Source organism: Bactrocera tryoni, chromosome 3 (genome assembly GCF_016617805.1).
Source record: "Bactrocera tryoni isolate S06 chromosome 3, CSIRO_BtryS06_freeze2, whole genome shotgun sequence".
Lineage (NCBI taxonomy): Eukaryota > Metazoa > Arthropoda > Insecta > Diptera > Tephritidae > Bactrocera > Bactrocera tryoni.
Window position 1 is genome coordinate 19,765,645 of NC_052501.1, and position 20,528 is coordinate 19,786,172.

General features: G+C 34.1%; 2 protein-coding genes across 2 annotated transcripts; one reads left to right on the top strand and one right to left on the bottom strand.

Moving 5' to 3' along the window:
- The first annotated feature begins 4,983 nt into the window (after nt 1–4,983).
- Nucleotides 4,984–5,406, top strand: LOC120770273 (venom peptide CtAPI-like). Its single transcript, XM_040097586.1, has 2 exons — nt 4,984–5,065; nt 5,127–5,406. The coding sequence occupies exons 1-2, from the start codon at nt 4,984–4,986 to the stop codon at nt 5,303–5,305; spliced, it is 261 nt and encodes an 86-aa protein (XP_039953520.1). The 3' UTR covers nt 5,306–5,406.
- Nucleotides 5,407–8,922: 3,516 nt separating this feature from the next.
- On the bottom strand, nt 8,923–9,485 carry LOC120770276 (chymotrypsin inhibitor-like). The gene is made up of 2 exons (XM_040097590.1): nt 9,331–9,485; nt 8,923–9,242 (listed from the first exon to the last, which is right to left on the bottom strand). Exons 1-2 carry the CDS (start codon nt 9,404–9,406, stop codon nt 9,067–9,069), a joined length of 252 nt encoding a protein of 83 aa, XP_039953524.1. The 5' UTR covers nt 9,407–9,485; the 3' UTR covers nt 8,923–9,066.
- Between the last annotated feature and the right edge of the window lie 11,043 nt (nt 9,486–20,528).

A 20,528-nucleotide genomic window follows, 5' to 3' on the forward strand; every position in this document is an offset into this window, starting at 1 on the left:
AGTTTTAGTTTTTCTGCTGCTTTATTTTGGGTGTTAGAAACTTCGTGGAAAACTTAACCCTGTTCAGGGTATAATTATTATTACTATAGATAAATATATGTATGGATCGAAGGGCTAATAAAACATTTTATTTTTCACAAAATGACGACTTCTCAAAAAAACTTCTCTCTTTTGTGGAAAAAAATTACATTTCAGAGTGGTTAAAAAAATCAAAGTTATTATCCCTCTCCTTCTTTCTTCGATAGTTTCTTGAAAATTTAATCTAAGGAGCTTGTGCACTAATTTGAAATATCTAAACAAATGCGTTCATATCTCCGACACCATTTGCAAGATCAACTTCAATTTTTTGGAGAACAATCTCAAATAATTTTTCATTCCATATATTAGCTGAAAAACGATTTTCCGAAACCTCACAAGTAGATATGTGCAAATAACCGCTTAAAATATTGTTGTAATTACTTTTCATAGTTAGCTGCGATTTTTTCGCATTTATTCTAACTAACATACAAACAAATTATTCATCACTTTTCACTGTGGCTGTCATAAGCTGTCATAACAAACAACTATACCATAATTATTTCATTTTTCATACATGTACATATATATTATGTATGTATGTTTATATATGTAGATATTTGTTTGTGTGTTTGTACGCACTGCTGCCCCATTTTGTATGTGGCACACTTTATCTGCAGCAACCGCAATAATAGCCGCGGCCACCGCCACTTCATTGAGCACACTTGCCATATTTGCACAGCTTGCTTTTTGCAATCTTTTTTTCCTGTTACCGCTCTTGTTGCTGCCTTTGCGTTCTATTCCTTCTGGCCAAGACAACATACTCATTGAAATGAAATGAAATTTGTAATTTACAACTGCGCGGAATTTGTGTTTTTGGTTTGCGAACAGGTTGCTTGTGGTGTGGCTGCGTATTGGTTGTGTGTGTGTGTGTGTGTGTGTGGAATGGTGTCATGGCCAAGGACGCAATTTCATTGAACGAGTGTGTGTGTGCGCATACGCGTATGTATATGTGTATTTAAAGTGGTCATAAAGCATAGTATATAATTATGAATGAACTGAAATGTTTTTAAAGGAAAAGTTGCGTCTGATGCTCTAAATTAATTGATGGAAGGATGGTGGACTAATTTGCTTATTCTGTTGATACTTTATCGATATATAACTCGCATATCGTGATTTTAAAATATATTTTTGAATCAATTGATAGCAAAAACAAGTAAGGAAGGGCTAAGTTCGGGTGTCACCGAACATTTTATACTCTCGCATGATAAAGTGATAATCGAGATTTCATTATACGTCATTTACATATTTTTCAAATACCGTATTTGTGTAAAGTTTTAATCCGCCATCATCATTGGTTCCTAATGTATATGTATATTATCATCAGATGGAATTCAAAATAGCGTTATATTGAAAGAAGGCGTGGTTGTAAACCGATGTCACCCATATTTCGTACATGTCATCAGGGTGTTAAAAAAATATTACATACCGAATTTCATTGAAATCGGTATAGTAGTTCCGAGATATGGTTTTTGGTCCATAAGTGGGCGACGACACGCCCATTTTAAATTAAAAAAAAAAAGCCTAGGTGCAGCTTCCTTCTGCCATTTCTTCCGTAAAACTTAGTGTTTCTGACGTTTTTTGTAAGTCGGTTAACGCACTTTTAGTGATTTTCAACATAACCTTTGTATGGGAGGTGGGCGTAGTTATTATCCGATTTCTTCCATTTTTGATCTGTATACGGAAATGATTGAAGGAAACGACTTTATGGAGTTTGGTTGAGTAGTTTCCGAGATATGTACAAAAAACTTAGTAGGGGGCGGGGCCACGCCCACTTTTACGTCCAAATATGCCCCTCCCTAATGCGATCCTTTGTGCCAAATTTCACTCTAATATCTTTATTTATGGTTTAGTTATGACACTTTATAGGTTTTCGGTTTTCGTCATTTTGTGGGCGTGGCAGTGGGCCGATTTTGCCCATCTTTGAACTTAACCTTCTTATGGAGCCAAGAAATACGTGCATCAAGTTTCATCATGATATCAATTTGTACTCAAGTTACAGCTTGCACGGACGGACGGACAGACAGACATCCGAATGTCAACTCTACTCGTCACCCTGATCACTTTCGTACATATAACCCTATATCTGACTCTTTTAGTTTTAGGACTTACAAACAACCGTTATGTGAACAAAACTATAATACTCTCCTTAGCAACTTTGTTGCGAGAGTATAAATATAGCCGAGACACTCTCCGAATAGTTAAGTACACTCGGTCGAACTTTAATGATTTTTTTGGACACCGAAACCATACAAAAAATTAGGAAAATTTTTAATTGATCCAAGGGGCTGGAAAAAATTCTTCTATTTGCTCGATGCAATTATACTACAACCTTAAAAAAATCATATTCAGAATTATTTAAATTATCTGGCATCATTAGAACTAAAAAAGATAATTTTCTTTGTTCTCAAAGCTCGATAACTCGAAAAGAGTTCATTACGAAAAATAGCCCATCAATTGTCTGCAAAATAATTATAAGTCCTCATTAGTTTAACATTAGGGCATTATCCAATCGGAATTCATGCAGTAAGACTACTCAGTCTTCGGATTCCAATTGCATCAGCTGTTTGGAAGACGATAAAATTAAATTAACTCAATACTTCCTTGAATGTTCTGCTTTTGCCAGAGCAAGGCAAAAACACCTCGAATTTCATACTTTCAGATATACAGAGAAATAGCAAAAGTAGAAATAAAACACCTTAGCAAATTTGTGATACGTTCAAAATGCTTTTTCGATAGCTAATATCCAAGCACAAGAGTTTTTTTCGTCTGATTTCTCAAAGCACTGAATATAATAGTCTAAGTGTAATCCCTCCGCCATGGTGAGGGATCAGCCATTTGACCTAACTTAACCTTATACGTATATTAGGCTGGCCCAAACATAAATTTATACTTTTTTCCTTAAACATCATGAAAAGATTCCCAAAGTCGAAAATCCAACCTTAAGTCATTAAAATAATTTTTTGACTTTTTTACTTTATCCCACAAAAATTTATTAAAATCAAAAATTATTTATATCCAAATCATTTGGAATTTATATGGAACTCGAATTGACTGCCGGAAAATAAAAAAAGTACCCGGATATTGTAAAGAAAATGCAAAATATTTAATTATTCATCAATATTAATCTTGTCGTCATCAAAGTAATCCCCACCAGATGTAATACACTTATGCCAACGATTTTTCCAATTCTCGAAACACTTTTAATAAGCAGTTTTTGGGTTGTCCTTCAGCGCCTTCAGCGAGTTTTGTTTTATCTCTACGATCAACTGGAAACGGGTTCCACGGAGTGGCAATTTCAGTTTAGGGAACAAGGAAAAATCACACGCAACCAAATCTGGTGAATACGGTAAAACCTATTCAGCTTTATCAGAACTAGTTGCGCAAGAACGCGTTTTATAACCAAAATATCCATCAAAATCATTCGAACCGACTCGCGAGAGATGTCGCTCTCTTTTCATTCCTTTAACACCTGCCTGACGATTTTCAAGTACCATTTTCTTCACTTTTTTAATATTTTCATCAGTTGAAGAGGTTGTCCAGAACGAACAGGTATTTAACGATCTTTCGACCGTCTTTGAATGCTTTGTACCACTCATAGGCTTGCCTTTTTTGATAAAACTGAATCAACGTAAGCCTTTTCAAACATTCGCAACGATTCTGCACACGAAGTTTGGTAAGAAATACAAAATTTGGGATAAATTCTTTGTTCGATATTTTTATCTATTGTAAAAATTGCAATGCATTACTAGGGTGGCCAGACTTAAGCAGCGGCTGTAAACAAATACTTTGAGGCATTTCAAACTAAACAACAAGAAATGTGTTTAATAGCAAAAATCATTAGAGGATAATTTCCTCAATTTTAAAGATTACTAGCTGACAACTGTTACTAAATACCAAGTTCGTCTAAGTGCGAGAAGATTCGAATGATAGTTGTATATAAATTAAGATACTAGTACTCATTTCAGCTTTTCTTTAAGCTTGAGAAAACTCACAAACATTCCAATTTCCAATACATTCTGCTCAATTTTAAGTACGATATTAAAGACAAATTAAAAATTCTAAGCTTAAATAATTATAGTAATCGAAGTCGTTAGCCTGAGAGTATATTTGAAAAACATCTAGTCTAACCAGATATCTACCACACTTATAAGATCGTAAATTATAGTCATGTAATCATTGACATTAAAATAATTATCTGCATTTCAAGTATATCCTGCTTAATAATATTCCAAATTTGGCAAAACATGTGTTTCAGAGCAACGATTAATTGAGTCAATTAGCAAATTGTATGTGATACGTGTAAACAGATAGAAAACTTGACTAACTAAAACAGTAGAGAACTGTGAATAATAATGTTAATTCAATTAGACGGTGTATAAATTAATCAGTACTTCTTAAATTTTAATTTATTTAACTAATTAACCCAAAAGAGTTGAAATTTTTGAGAAAATCGAATTGAGATTGCTATGAAATTGTTTGGTCTTTATAAAAACCAGCCAGTAATAAAATATTGTGCAATCCACCATTGAATATTGTACATAAACATATAACGCGCGAAAGTATTAACTTTTTCTGATAAGTGCTAAAGTTTTTAAGTGAGTGCATGAGTACTCATATACAGTCGCTTCATAAATTGACAAAAGCTATAACTAAGTGACAACTAAATCACAAACTGAATAAAAGTTAATCATATATGGCCGTATCGAAGAGGCCAGAACGAATAACTTCTCACAAATGTCAATATTGTGCTCACACATAAACACTTAATCTATATATTTACATAAATTGAGCATTACTTGCAACAACTCGATTGAATTCAGATATAAAAGAGGCTCTAACCGCCACAAGCAATGTAGTACTACACCGCTTTTCAAACGTAATTCCAATTTACTTCTGATTTCTAAAATGGACAACAAGATCTGGTTTATTTTCCTCATGATTTTTGCATCTTTTACGGCTATGGCAGTAGCACGACCACAGGATTCGGGTGAGTATCGGAATACTATGTTACTCTATGTAGAATGAAATACATATAAATGTGCTTTCAGGCGCTTCATGCGGCCCAAATGCACAGTATACTACCATATGCGGCCCTGTTTGTCCGCCCAGATGCAGTGATCATTGGGTGGCCAGAACTTGCGTAGCAGGATGCATCCCCGGTTGCAGGTGCAATTCCGGATATGTGCTGAACGATGCTGGCAAATGTGTGACGAGAAGTGAATGTTAATCGAACGAAGCACACGGCGTTATTCTTGAAGTTGTGTTTAAAAAGTACACATTCTTATTTTAGAATTTTTTTCGGCAGGCATTCTATAATTATTATTTCAAATAAACAAATGAAATTGCCAAACTAAAAGTAAACTTCGCGTATTTTTAAATACAAGGTGCTTTCCAAAGTATTTCATTTAACTATACAACAATAATAATCACAATTGCATTTTATATGAAAACCATGAAATCACGCCAACATACAAAGCTGCATTCTAACTGCCCTGTAGGAATGTCATTGCACCATAAATTCGACTACTAGTGGCGTTTATGTAAGATTTGCTGATGTGAAGAAAAAAGGATTTTTCAGAGTCCTTACTACGAATGCCAACGAATGAGGACTTTTGCCTAACAAAAAAATTATGTCGAATTTTGTCATGCTCAATTAGTTGGAGAGTCCAAGTTTATGGCGATGATTGCCTATCCCGTAGCTGAGTGCACGAGTGGTTTCAACGTTTTGAAAGTGGACGTGTGGACAAAAATGGCGATCAACATGTGGGCCAATCAAAATCCGTGATCACCGGAAATTCCATCGAAACTGTGCGTGAACTTATCAAAAATCAGCCGAAATCATCATTGAAATTTATGGAAATGGAATTGAACATCTCCAAAACATCGATTTATCGCATTTTGACCGCACATTTGGGCCTATGAAAGGTGTGTGCACGGTTTGTTCCGCACAAATTGAATGACGACCAAAGGTCCGTTGCATCGATCGACGCTTGTGACCGATTATTTGACCAAACATTCACATTTTAACCATTAACCACTTCCCGTATTCACCTGATATGGCACCGTGCGACTTCTTCCTTTGCGGAAAAATGCATTTGCCCACGAAAGGAAAACGTTATGCAGACGTAGAGGCCATTCAAAAGGCTTGCACCGGCATACTGGCGGCAAACGAGCTAAAGCACTCGTTCGACATGCTTTTGGACCGTGCAAAAAGCTGTATTGATGCAGAAAGAGACTATTTTGAGTGAAACAAATGTATTTTGCCAAAAAACCATTTGCTGTTTTTTTTAAGTCCTGTCTACTTCGGAAAGCACCTTGTATATCTGAGCATAAGAAAATTAAAAACGTGTTCCAGAGTACAATTTTAATTTCTTAAAAAATAAAACTTTTGAAAATATTAAAAAAATAAGTTGATATATTTTAAGAAGTCATCAAGAAAAGAAAGTCTTAATATTTTGTTATATTTATTTATATTTCACTTAATAATTGTTCAACTATGCTCCATACGAGAACACTAAAATCTTATTTTTCTTCAATTTGTTGAATATTTCTTTATCCGAAGCTTTTCTTATTTTCAATTTTTTGTTGTAAATAAAACCACATCCGTTAGTCTTCGTTATTTATTTCGGCATATGACTGAGTCAAGGTAGAGGAACGGATACGACAGCTCTGCTAGTCGCCTTCATTTTATGTTGTAGATCTTGTTGTTGTGATACTGGTCGATTTTATTACAGTACATTGATCCCATGTTCCATATTTCAATAATAAATTTGTATAAAAAGCTATAGTAATATAAAAAAAGTTAATAATTGTGAAAAACTAAAAAAGCTAGCAACAACAACAAATTATTTCGCGTTATTGCATTTTAACCACAAATTATTTAACTGTTTAATTGTTTGGTTTTTATCTCTATAATTACTAGTTTCGGCGTCGCCTTGTGTGAGAGTCATTGGTTGCAAGATACTGGGATTCATTCTGTTTTTATAAAATGGTTAGAAGTGGCTACTCATTTTTCACAAATAAATCATAACATAATTTAATAGTATTTCGAGCATTTAAATTAAAAAAAAATATATGACCGGCATCTATAAATTATTCCGGCAAATACTTAATTGGCATTTTTTTGTTATAATCGGAAAATGATCAATTTGCGAAATTATTTTTCTTTTACGGTTAAGTAGGCTACATATGTTTATTAGTAACAACTACTTTTAAATGCATAAAACAGTTACCGTAAACGCTGTTTGTGCTTCTAACTGCTAGAAAAGAATTTGAGAAGTGAATTTAAAGTAGAAAAGGTGCAGCCTAACAATTGGTTACTTTGTATTTTCATAGATGTAAAATTTTGTTATCAAAAATTTCAAAATACATTTTTTTATTAGAAAATATCAAAGAAAAATAAGTGTAATAGTGTTAGAAGTGCAGCCTCATTGAGGGAGTTGAGCAGACAGCAGAGCGGCAAAACTTGCACTGAGCGCGCTAACTGTTCGCTCAAAGCTAGTCAAGGAGTGTCTGTCCTCACAAGAAAAAGCAACAAGATACTTCATCTTCAGACTCATTTGGGTGGCTGGTCACAGTCACTGGCAACTGCAAAGCCTATAAGCTAGCCAGAGGTGACATCCTTACCCCACTCACAAATGAATGGGACCAAGTTGGATCTCCATTGGCGTCTTACGCCACTGAACGAATGAACTACGCGTGCACTTAGCACGCGCTGCTCGACGACTAACTTTTGTACGACCTTGAGATTCTTCCGGCCTGGAGTAGAACGCAAGAGAACTGAATTACTTGCCCCAAGCAGAGTTCAACTTTCCGCAAGTGTAGGAGTTTTTACTGGGCATTCATGCAGTAAGGTTAAAAACTCTGCCGGATGCTTGTTTTTATAACTTTTATGGAGAAGGCTGAGGTGGATATATCCGGGCACTTTCTTTTTCATTGTCCGGCCTTCAAAAGATACAGCCGAAACTAATATTAGACGTCTCAAAAAAATTTATGTTCGGCTCAAAGCGCGTTTTAGGAGTTTTAGATATCAACACGGGTCGGCGTTATAAGCTTTCCAAGTGAGAGCCGTCTTAGGATTGACCTCTAAACCTAATGTAATGTAAATATAAATAATCAGACTTTCGATACTTGAGAGTCCACTTATAGGAAAGACCGATTTTAATAATTTTGTACAGTGAAACCAGTATTGGAACATGTAACAGGTTCACTTAATGTTACTAAGGTAATACTTAAGTTGAAGAATCTATTGAATTCTATGAAGTTAACCGGAAAAATTAAATTAATTCAAGTTCTCGTAAGAAATCTTTTGCATTCGGGAAGACTATTATTGCTTCACTGCAACCGAAGATAACGTTTTCTCTTGTTTTGTCTAGTTGTCTAAGGGATCATAAAAAAATTGCCTGTTATGGCGCTGTTAAGTGCTTAAAGTATCGCAGTTGTACTCGTTAGATGATGACTATTAGGTACTCAGTGAACGAAGAGGGATTTATTAAAAAGCTTATATGACAATTCCCCAGCGCTGATAACGAAGCGAATAAACTAAGTAAACGTCGGCATTTTAGAATAAAAATTATAACAACCTACATTTCACGAATTGTTGGGCTCTTATCAGTATGACGTTTGAACTATGAACATTTTAACCATATGTTTTTATTGAATATGCCTCCACTTTTCTGCCACAGAATTTACATATATCTACTAAAGACCCTTAAAGTTATGAAAAATTATTTTGAATAGTTCCATTTCCACCTCCACCTTCTGTTTTAGTCAGACTCTATCCGAGCTGTTTGCCATAAAATGATTGAAGAACATTTTTTTTTATATTTAATTTTTTATATACTACTACACATTTTTAGATATTTCCAATTATTTAAAAATTTTAACACTATAATACAATTCAGTAGCCGATAATTCCAAACAATAACATTTCATTCGCTTCCTTTTTCACAAAACACTTGCTTAAGTTAATTTATAATTGTTTGTCACTCAACAATTCCTTTGTTCGACACATCTACCTTGATTATCCAACAAATAGCCAGTTTTACATTGACATCCGACAATGCATTGCAGGGTGCAAACGATCGTACCACTACCCTGGTTGCATTTTGGCGGGCAGGCGGTGCCGCAGGTTGTGAATTCCTCATTTAGCCCACAGCCAGAGCCTTTAAGTTGCACGAAAAGACATACGAAGGGTTACGAGGCTGCCATATTTCTTTAATTATTATTTTTTTTTTTTGAATCACAACTCACCTCCTTGTGGCTTCGCGGACACAAAACCAGCAGCGCATACAACGAGCAAAAACAACAAACAGAACTTTGTATTCATTTTATAAGCGATTGGGAATTTGTTACTGGTTGACTGAACGAGCTGAGAAACACTTGTTTTAGCAACAGATTTCTCGCACTTTTATTTATACATAATCGACGAAACGAACGAGTTACGAACAGAGTTCTAAAATATTTACTTTTCATATTGACTGTTTGTACACATACGCCTATATATATTTATAAATATATTCTTAGATGAGAGTATTGCGCAAATACTCATGCTAGGGTGGTAGCGTTGTTTTTAGTGTATGAGGTAAAGTTTATTCTGGCTTGATTTTCATAGATTATAGGATTTTTTGTGGTCGGGTTTGAACAACTTTTTGGTAGCGAATTGCACATTTATTCATGCCAAATTTTTTTAACATATCTTGTGAAATAAAAAAATCAGCTTTTTTGCTTTAGATGTCCAATTTCGTCTGGTTTTGGCATATTAGCAGCTTCTAGGGGTAAACAGAACATTTGCAAAATTTAATATCGATATCTCAAAAACCGCGTAAATATTTTGCGTATATGCAGACGGACAGATGACTCGGGTCGCCACTTGATCATTTATATATAGTACAATACTTTTACGGTCTCCGACCTTTCCTTTTGGGTGTTCCAAATACTACTGTGATCAAATTGAAAGGTGAATTTTGTCCCCTTCATTTTCTTCAAAGTAATCCCCTCCCGTTGCAATACACTTATGCCAACGAATTTTCCAGTCATCATAGCACTTGAAATCCTCCGACATGATGGCCATCAAAGCCTTCTTCGATTCAGAGGATATACCTCAATTGAGTTGAAACGTTGTCCTCGAAGTGGTCATGTGAATTTGCTGAATGGCCAGAAGTTACACGAAGGAAAATCAGGCAAATGCGGTGGTTCCGGTACGATATTAGTTGAAAATGTGGCGAAATGGTCACGAATAACCAATGGAGTATGAGATGGTGCATTATGGCACTTATTTGTTCAATAAATTCAGAATAGTAAAAATTTAAGAATTCGCTTTTAGAACTTCACAAAACAATGCGTATCCCAAATACTAATGAATATTTTGATATGAAATTTAGCATAGATGTCACCAAAAGTACTACCAACTTACAGAAAAAATTCCGATTCGAAATTCACCTTTCAATTTGATCACAGTAGTATTGTAGCGAACGGAATGTATCCAACTCAGGGTACAAAAAACCCCAAAAATTTTATCACTAGAATTTTTCACATAAATTTTGAGGTTATGTGAAAAAGCTGTTACTACCAAATTTATACAACTTTTTATTACCTATAACTTTGATATAAAATTTTTTTCTATAGGACTTCCAGTTTCGCCGGAAATCGAGATAAATAATTTAAATGCTTAAAATTTTAATCACACCCTTCCTCACCTCTTTTCGATAGCAGATCGTACCTATGTTAATTCTATTTTCATTTTAATCTAAATTATCTTCTTTTTCCATTGAGTTTCATTCTACTATAATTTTCTTTGAAAATATATATACCCTGTTCTAATTAGGTAAGTTGTGTTTACGGTAGTTGCAAAAAATATAATTTTGAGAAAAGCTCGTTTAAACTTTCATGACTCCTCCGAGTGTGCCGTTTGCGGCTTCCTTCGCAAATACAACGCCGACACGTCTGCCTCTAATTATGAATCATTTTAATTAATAGCAAGCGTTGCCGAAGTTCGACTGCACCTGAAATTAGCCGATTCTCATTTGTCTACATAAGTCTGAGCGATTATTGATTAAAATTATTTGCTCAGTTTATATACACAACAAATTCCAAGAAGCTCAAAATTGTTACAGCTGCATTTCAGTTTTAAAATTATATGTATACATATGTACGTATTATTACTACGAGGCGAGAATGCTATTAGTGAATGCCACAAGATATTCTCTTTGAAGACGTCAATCGTTTTGGGCCAATCTGCGTAGACAAGTGACTTCACACAGCCACACAAAAAGAGTACCGTTGTGTTAGAACTCTTGATTTTGGAGGTCACGCCACAGGCTCAAGACGCGAGATAGTGCGTTCACCAAAAGTTTTCAACAATTTGATTGTTTAATTGGATTTATGGCATATAGCACCGTCTTTTAAAAGCAAAAGTCGTCCACAACAATATCCTCCAATTCAACCACGAAAAAGTCAATAATAATAGCTCTATAGCGTTCTCATTTGACTGCATCATTATAGCCGGCTTCATTTATGGTTTAGGAGAAATATGCTCAGAGAGCACACAAAAAAGTGACTTTTCGAAGATTTGACGGCATCTCAACAATGGCTTGCGGATTTTCCATCACTCCAAATAAGATAATTTTTTTCCCATTAACGCACTTATTCAACCAAAAGTGAGCTTCGTCACTGAACAATCTAGTGAAAATCGGGATCGGTGGCCATCTCGTTGTGGTCCCACACACCTTGCGATGTGCTTGATGGTCGTTCAGCTTCAATTCTTGCACGAGTTGGATATTGTAAATCCGCAAACTAAGACCCTTCTGAAAAATCTTTCATAAAGCGGATGGTTACTGTTCCAATTGTTGGGCGCATGGCGAATGGATTCATTCGGGTCTTCTGCGATAAACAGGGTATCATAAGGAGTATCGTCTTTGATGCAACGTGGTATGAACCGATACATGATTTATGGTTATTCGAATTACTGATTCTGCTGGAAAATTATATCGACAGAATATTAGACGGAGTCATAATTTTGGCAATTAGTTCGCACAATTTTCCACCGTTGTTCCGAAGCAGACATACTTCAAAATGAAATGGCAAAACAAACCGAGTACAAATGTTGTCAAAAAGACTATCTCCGAAAAAAGGTTGACCTTATCGAAAACTAAATACATCCACGCCTAAAAAATAACTGTTGCTTAAAATTCTTCTAGGAAACGAAAACAGGAAATGAATTTTTAGTCAAGTGTTGTAGCCTTTCTCGGAACATGAATGTAGGCTTGCAATTTTGAATTCGTTCAGCATATTAACAGAGTTGTGAGTTTTGAGAATATTTTGGTTCAATATCTGAACAACAGTTAGACATCACTTCATTTAAGCCCAATAAAATAATACCTACAGAAATTTATCCAAGTCTTATTCAAAAAAAAGTGTTAAGAACGCGAACGCTTTCGGTTGTGAAACGATACTTGATAAGTTTTGAAAACAAGGAGTGAGTGTAACAGCTGAACAAATTGCCAGATATTGCATGCTGTTCTAACACTTCTTTTCTACCATCTTGAATTTGGACCTCAGTGGGTCTAGCAGAATAAGCTAATTCAATATATTTTCTAAATAGAAGCAAGCTTGACGAGGCAAAAAGAAAATACTTAGCCATAACTAACGATCACACATGAACTCATGCTATTCTTAAAAAAATCATTCGAGCTTTACACATAACTTCCGCTTCCGATAAGACATGACAAATAAACTCTGTTAATAGTGAACACCTCAATAAACTTCTTAAAGTATTCATTCACAGGTATCGGAAATACAATATGACAACCACAATAACAAGAAAACATAATTCATGCTTCTATCTTAATCACCAGTTGTAAAATATATATTTTTAAGTATTTAGTATTCATAATAATTGCTTCACAGTAATTATTACAGCTGGCAGACAGCACAAAATTAAAACAGTGAAAATTCAACAATAAAAAAATAATAATTTTTTTTTTTTTTTCAAAATATTACATAATTATTCTCATCAACATTTATCACTTAGCAATCCTCTTGAAGGACACATTTGTTCTCTTTATTCAACACATAACCACTTTTACAACGACAACCAATGAAGCAGCGCAGTGAGCAGAAAGGAAGGCCTCCTACGCATCTCTTTGGGCAGAGGTTGCCGCAGGTTGTGTATTCTTCATTTTCCCCACAGTCGGTAGAGGCTGTAAGGTCTAAGGAAACAAAGTAATATCAGGCTTCCACGGCTTCAACTCCTTCACTACTTGATTTAATTGCAACTCACCTCCTTGTGGCTTCGCCGACACAAAACTAACAATGCAAAGAACAAACAAAAACAGCAGACAGAATTTGGTATTCATTTTAAAAACGAATCTGAAATTTAGTAGTTGATTGAACAAGTTAAGAAATACAATTGTTTAAGCGGTAGCTTCAACGTACTTGTATTTATTTAAAAATATTTAAACAGGCAAATTATTGACAGATAAGTTGGAATTATCTGCCAATTATTCATATATTATAATATATTCATTATTCGAACATGTGCCATGCATTATCTTTAGTTTTTTAGTGCTGCTTTATCTGCTGTGGCTGATTTTGCGAATTAGCACATTTTGAGCGTTCATTATTTTACAACAACATTAACGTTGTTATGACATAAGAATTCCCCAAATAATATTAAGAAATGCTGCCGAATCGATAGTTCGTAGCCGTATAAAAGCAGAGTCCGGTAATTTTTTTTCTTTTCTTACAGACGCCTACCAAATATGACTAGGATTGAAACGGCGAACGTTAAATAATTTGTTTTTCCAGATTTCTACAACCTTTTTTATGCCCGTTTGAAGTTTAATCTCCATGTGTCAATTAGTGTGTGTTAGGCAGCTGTTTGTTTTTGGCGCGAAAAGTTTGTCTGGCAATTTTTACAATGGTTAAAAACCCTTGAAATTTTGTATGTCCAATGTAATCACGGTTATAACATCGTTGGAGATGTTATAGACGTGTTTTGGGGAGCCTCTGTTATCGCGCACATAAGTATTTGAGTAGCATTAAACATTCAGTCAAAGGAGACAATAAAAGCTTGCCTCTTGCGAGGCCCTTAACAATTTCGGTTAATCAGGATAACATCGAAAAATTTTATGAAACAGTACTTGAAAATCGTTTTGCTGGCATCAGATGATATCAACATCTCTTACGGATTGACTCCACATATTTTTGTTAATGTTTGGTTAATGTTTTGGTTAATATTTTGATTAATGTTTAGGTTAATGTTTTGGTTAATATTTTGGTAAATATTTTGTTAAATATTTTGGTAGATATTTTGGTTAATACTTTGGTTATTATTCTCGTTAATATTTTGGTTAATATTTTGGGTATGAAACGGGCAATGTTACCAAAAGACCTGAATCATTTTCAAAAACGACCTAGAGATCGCAAAAGAGAGGGATAACAACGTAGTTAAGATCCCATGTACAATCATCAAACCCATCAGTAGTAGTGACGAGACTTTGATCATTAAATATGAGGTGAAATCGGTCCAACAATCTTGGATCTATCGTTCCAAAAATGATCCGAAACCGAAGAAAGCTGAACATCAGAATCTGAACATCTTTCCAGCTTAGGCTTTAATGAAGTGTATGGAAAATAGTATTAAGCGTTAGTAAGTTTGTATTAGCTCAGAAGCCTATTTTCAAAGTGATTTTTTTAATTTATGTTAAAATAAGTGAAACTTAGTTAATTTTTTGTACGTCCGGCTTAGTTAATAAATAAATATATTTCCATAATTCGTCAACAAAAGTTTGTGTCGTGTTTATGCTTGAATTCAATTTCTGTTAGAATTACGAAAATCCAAAAAGATTACTATAGATGACAACACACCCTAATGTTTCTATATTTAACGCCCGCAATACGGAACATACATATTTGCAATAATCATTAGCACAGAGTGCTTAGTTTCCCCTAATTGGCTCGTACATAGCCGAGAATACGACAAAATAGTTGTTTAAACACAATTAAGCAACTCCATATAATTTTCACATCCATTTACGAGATTTTTCTGATTTTTTAAGGGGTTTCCCTTTCGTTTAAATGCCAATACCACAAGAGAATTACAAATCGTTAAAATTGAAATATATGCGGACATACTCGACTACTGTATAACTCTCTCAATAGCGCTTCGGAAATTGGTTAGTTTTTGGTTTAATTAGCCGGTTAATCAGTTAATATGACGTTAATATGATTTTTTTTTATTATTTTTAATGGTTAGCAAAACATTTCATTCAAATAACCAATAAAAACAATAAAAAAACGACATAAAAACAGATGTTCCGTTAAGAAATAATTAACACGTTAGGATTTCGAACAACAAAAGCAAAATCCGTTATGGAGAGCAATATACTTTTTAGATGCAATAATGTGGCTGGTAAGAGAGTGAATCAATTAAGAAGAGAATTAAGTAGAGAATACTTTAGTATTTAATATAGAGATTTCTACAAATGTACGAGTATTTTATCAAACCAGTTGATAAGCGTTTAAATAAACTGACATTTTTTTGTTAAATAACAGGCCTTTCAAAAATGTAGGCTGTTCATGAAAACAAAACTTAATCTTTTCGCAAAGCTGGCAAAAACTTGAACTCAAATGACATACATATGTAAACTATACAGTTATACTTATTTTTATAGAGTTACGCATACGTAATCGTGCGCTCGTGTTTATTATTGTTATTTTTGTACTTATCTCATATTGAAATTTGTTGCGATGATGCGCCCAATCGCTTATCTCCTTCCGACCATAGCTGATGCTGTGTTTTCATGCAAACACGGGTTTTTTATTTGATAACAGGGAAGATTACGTTATTCCGAAAGCAAAGTGTGTCGCATGGCGGCCATATGATATGTTGATTATATTCTGTGTCAAGTTCACATTTAGATTTGAATAATAATATTATTGTTTATTAAATAGAAAGAACTTTAGCTAAACTTTTGTTTTCCAAAGGCAATTACTACTACGGAAGGATTGACAATTACTTCTGAGAGTTTTGTGACAATTTGATAGAAAACGCATCAAAAATGAGTGGCCAGAGAATGTTTCGCAATTGGGTTGGCCTTTTCATCCTCTACTGACCGGCTTTTGCCAGAATGTGATTTAATAATCTCGTAAGACACATATGTACTATTTGGTGAACCTACCGAAGTTGTTTAGATTTACAATTACCGTCTTAATATATTTGTTGTGGGCTTAAAACGCTTCGTCGATCTATGAGGTTCAGATGAACCACTTTTAGTAGTTTATGGGTAATGGTATGGTTTAATATGTGATCTATTCTAATGAGATCTATTGATTCTGTCTCCATCCTAAGACCTAACCATCTCTAGGTGTGGGATAAGGGTAATGTGGACATAGCAAGAAGTATCTATATCGTGAAACTTTTTCAGCAAAATTAGATAACAAAATCACCGACTAACTACCAGACCACAGCAGTGTCTTCAAACCGAGATCACAGCAATTAAGGAAAGTGTTCTAGTTCTACAAAGAGGACGCTTACAGTAAGAAATTTATTTATACGCACATATAGCCAAGCATCTCTTAGGGTTTTATGGAAAAAGGAATGTCTTGATCTATTAGTGGATTTAACTTCTTATTATACGATAAACCTGCAATGGGTTCCAGTTCACAGTGATACTCTTGGTAATTGTGAATCAGTAGAACTATCGATAATTGGCACCGCCTTATAATTAGACTACAGATATTTAACACTAGAGATGCTATACAACGATTATTCCAGAAGCTGGCAAGAGATATGAAAAGAAATGACTACAGAACGTCTTCTATGCGAATGATTCGCCCTGTATAGGAAAAGAATAACAGCTTTCGGTAGAGAGTTCCTTGGCGATGCCTCGAAAGTTGTACATATATAAAATTGTATACTGATTAACTTCATAAAGAGGTGGTTCATATAGGACATAATATTAGTGCCGTTCTGAGATTTTAGTTCTAATGGTTTCACAAAGGGATTCATAAAAGCCTGGATGCATCGTCAGATATCAACACTACCTACCTTCCTGGCTTAGCAATTTGGGCTGGCTGAAGACTACACTAAAAGATGAAACACAAAACTACGATATATGTCAAAACAAGATTTTTAGACATAACTTAGCCTACCAAAAAATAATCTAGAGAATATAATTTGAGAAAACTCTTTCCCAATATTTATAAATGTAGGACCATATTGAAAGAATTTATAGAAATACTATATTTGATTACAAATACCTCAACTTTCTCTATAACAGAGCTCACCTTTTAAATTTGATTCTTAACTGCTTTATTTTAAACAAAAAATCACCGCCCTCTTATTCTGGCTTCATAATCTAAAACGAGTTTCAAATATTTTACAATTTTTACTTTTACTTCATAAAATTGTATATGAAAGTATAAAATAAAACTAAACTTTGCTTTGATGAGAATATATTTCACAAGCAAGCGACAACAAAAGCGTCAAGAACATTGTTGACATAAATTAGTTAACTGCGAATAACACTAAAAATGAAAATAGTAAAAAAATAAAAATAATAAAAAGAAGATGCAAAAATCTAGAGCAAAGAAGGCGTTGTCTCGCTACAAAAGCTGGTAACAGTGCGACAATGAAGATAACAAAAACAACGACAGTAATAAGAGCTTTCTTGTCAAGTCAACGAGCAGCTGATGGCAAACGACGATGACACATATTTTGTCACTAATAAAAATAACAACAAAACAAAAACGCGAATTCACACACTCATAATCACAGATAGACAGCATGCGGCCATTGAATTATAAATGAAGCGGGAAAAATAATATTTTTGTTTTATTTATCTGCTATTTCTGGGATGGAAACTTAGCTTTTTGCAACTAGATCAATTGAATTGAAGAAGCTAGTGTTTCTTTGATTTTATTAAGTTGCAATATCTATATCTTTCAGCATCATTGTTCTGACCAATTCTTTCATAGAAGGGCTAAAGCAAAACTAGAATTGGATTATTTTAAAGAAAAACCTCCAAGGAAATGGTAAGAAAAAGCTAAAACTACCAAATATTGATCTATTATCCGTACTTTTATTTGAAAATTAACAAAATAATTAGAAAAAGTTATTTACAATTTAATGCTCAGGTACTGTTTGTATTTATATTTAAATGGACAGACCAGAATAGCGGTAAAAAAAACAAAATAAAAAATAAAACTGGCCGTACTTTCATGAGCGCACTGTGCGAATCTCTAATTGCTAGAGTGATTTTATTTACTTTGATGTCCAAAATGTTTCCCTAAAATGAGGAAAAATTTCAAAATTCAAATAGCTTCAAGTTTTAATTATTTTAGTGTTGGCAAGTTTAGTCTTTACTTAAAGCTTTAAACGAGTTTTTTTAGAAAACACTTTTTTCGTTCGTCGTTGCGATCGTCTCGCCTTCTCAAGTTCTAATCAATCCATTTATTCAAATAAACCGAAAATTTTAAATTTTTCATATTAAAAAAAGTCGAAAAAGTTAAGGAATTTGTCTGTACGTCTGACCGTTTATCATTTTGTCTACTTGTTTAGTATATATAGTCTATATGTGAATTAGGGCATCAGTCTTAGGAATACCGATCGAAAATTTTTCAAACAAGTTTTTCTCATCAATAAGCTGCTCATTTGTCGGAAACATCAATAGCGGACCACTATAGCATGTAACTGTCATACAAACTGAAAGATCGGAATTAATAGAATTATAGAAAACTTTTTCATTAGATGAAATATCTTCTAAAAATGTATGTAAAGAATCTTTTTATTTGCGAAGAGTATTATGGATTCAAAGCAATCGGAATTATTGTTAACGAAGGACGTAATCGGGCTACTGCAATGACATTAAGGGGTCAGTAGGGTAATCTTTAAAAAAAAAATTTTTTTTTTGCATTTTCTGTTCCTTTATACCCTTAGAATTAATGTAGAAACCCACTTTACCATTGGAAGGTTTCGAAAAAGGCCCGAAAATAAAAATACCGCTCGACGTTCGGAGAGCTCGGAGTGCACATCTCCAGATTCATAATTTTTTTATAATTTATTGACAATGTTATGACAAAATTTATGTAAAAAAACATGGAAAAAATTAGAAAAAAAAACGTTAATTACTTTTTTATTTATCAACATTTTTTCACGATTCTAGTAGGGACGATAACCATTCTCTTCTCTTTCATCACTTTTAAGAAAAAAAGTCAAAAAAAAAAAAATTGTAAAATGTCAAAAAAACAGGCCAGATTACCCTAGTGGCCCCTTAAATGGACTAAACACTACATAAACTAAGATAAAAAAACGTAATTAGGGAAATTGCAGTAGCAAGGGACAAAAAATTTTGAAATAATGGGAGTGGCCATCTAACCCAAATTCACTGAAGACAAATCTTATAATAGCTACGGCACAATAGAAATTAATGAAATCAGATGAAAACCCCGCCCTCTCCCTATATAACAGTTTTCCTGGAAACTAACAGCGCGATAACTAAACATGTCAGAGACACTACATTTTACACCCGAGATCCTATGGGTGGGCTAAGGAGACGAGCGTGACATCGCTCACATTAAAACCCCATATCTCAGGACCAACTACACCGATATCGCCAAATTTGATATATAATATTATCTTGACTTTCTTATGTTTCCCGTGCGAAAATGAGCGAAATCGGAATACAACTACGCCCACTTCCCATATACATAAAACGAACATTTTGTTGGAAATATCGATCAACCAGTGAGATATGTTATTGAAATTCGGCGCAAATCCCCTCCTGATAACAATAGGCATGTATGTAAAAAATGGGTTGAATCGGATGAAGGCTTCTTTTAGTAGTATCTAATGAAATTCAGTAAGCTTATTATTATGTGTATGTGGCATGTTAATAGTATGTGCTATTGATATAAATAGATAAAATCGGGTCAATACATCCCTTATACACCATTTACTTAATATATATTTTTCAAACTTTCGGTTGGTTTTACATATAAATTAACCCCACATACAGTGATTTCCGACTTTTTACCTGACATTAAACAGTACAGGATGGTGACAATGTGTGACATTTTAATGAAAGTTTCCTTCAAAATTATTGCTGCTAAATAAAAGGTTGTCAAATATCTCCCTTCCGCTATTTTGCTCTTTATCCAATGCTTTATAAAAAGTGTTACAGTGATCGGATTTAGTTCAAATATACGCCGTTTCGTTCGATAATCTGTTTCCATCTAAACGGCTACTTCAAAATACCCCTCTCTAGCGGATTTGCTTTTAACGAAGGAAAACTGTAAAATATCGTGAATTTCGGCGTTAGTGAATTCCATTTTTACACGTCTATAGCTTTTGAACGCAATATCCAAACTAATCATGCATATCGTCAAAACCCTTCAAAGATGTATAATATTCCCAGATATGAGCTCTGTAGCGCTTTATATCGGGTGAT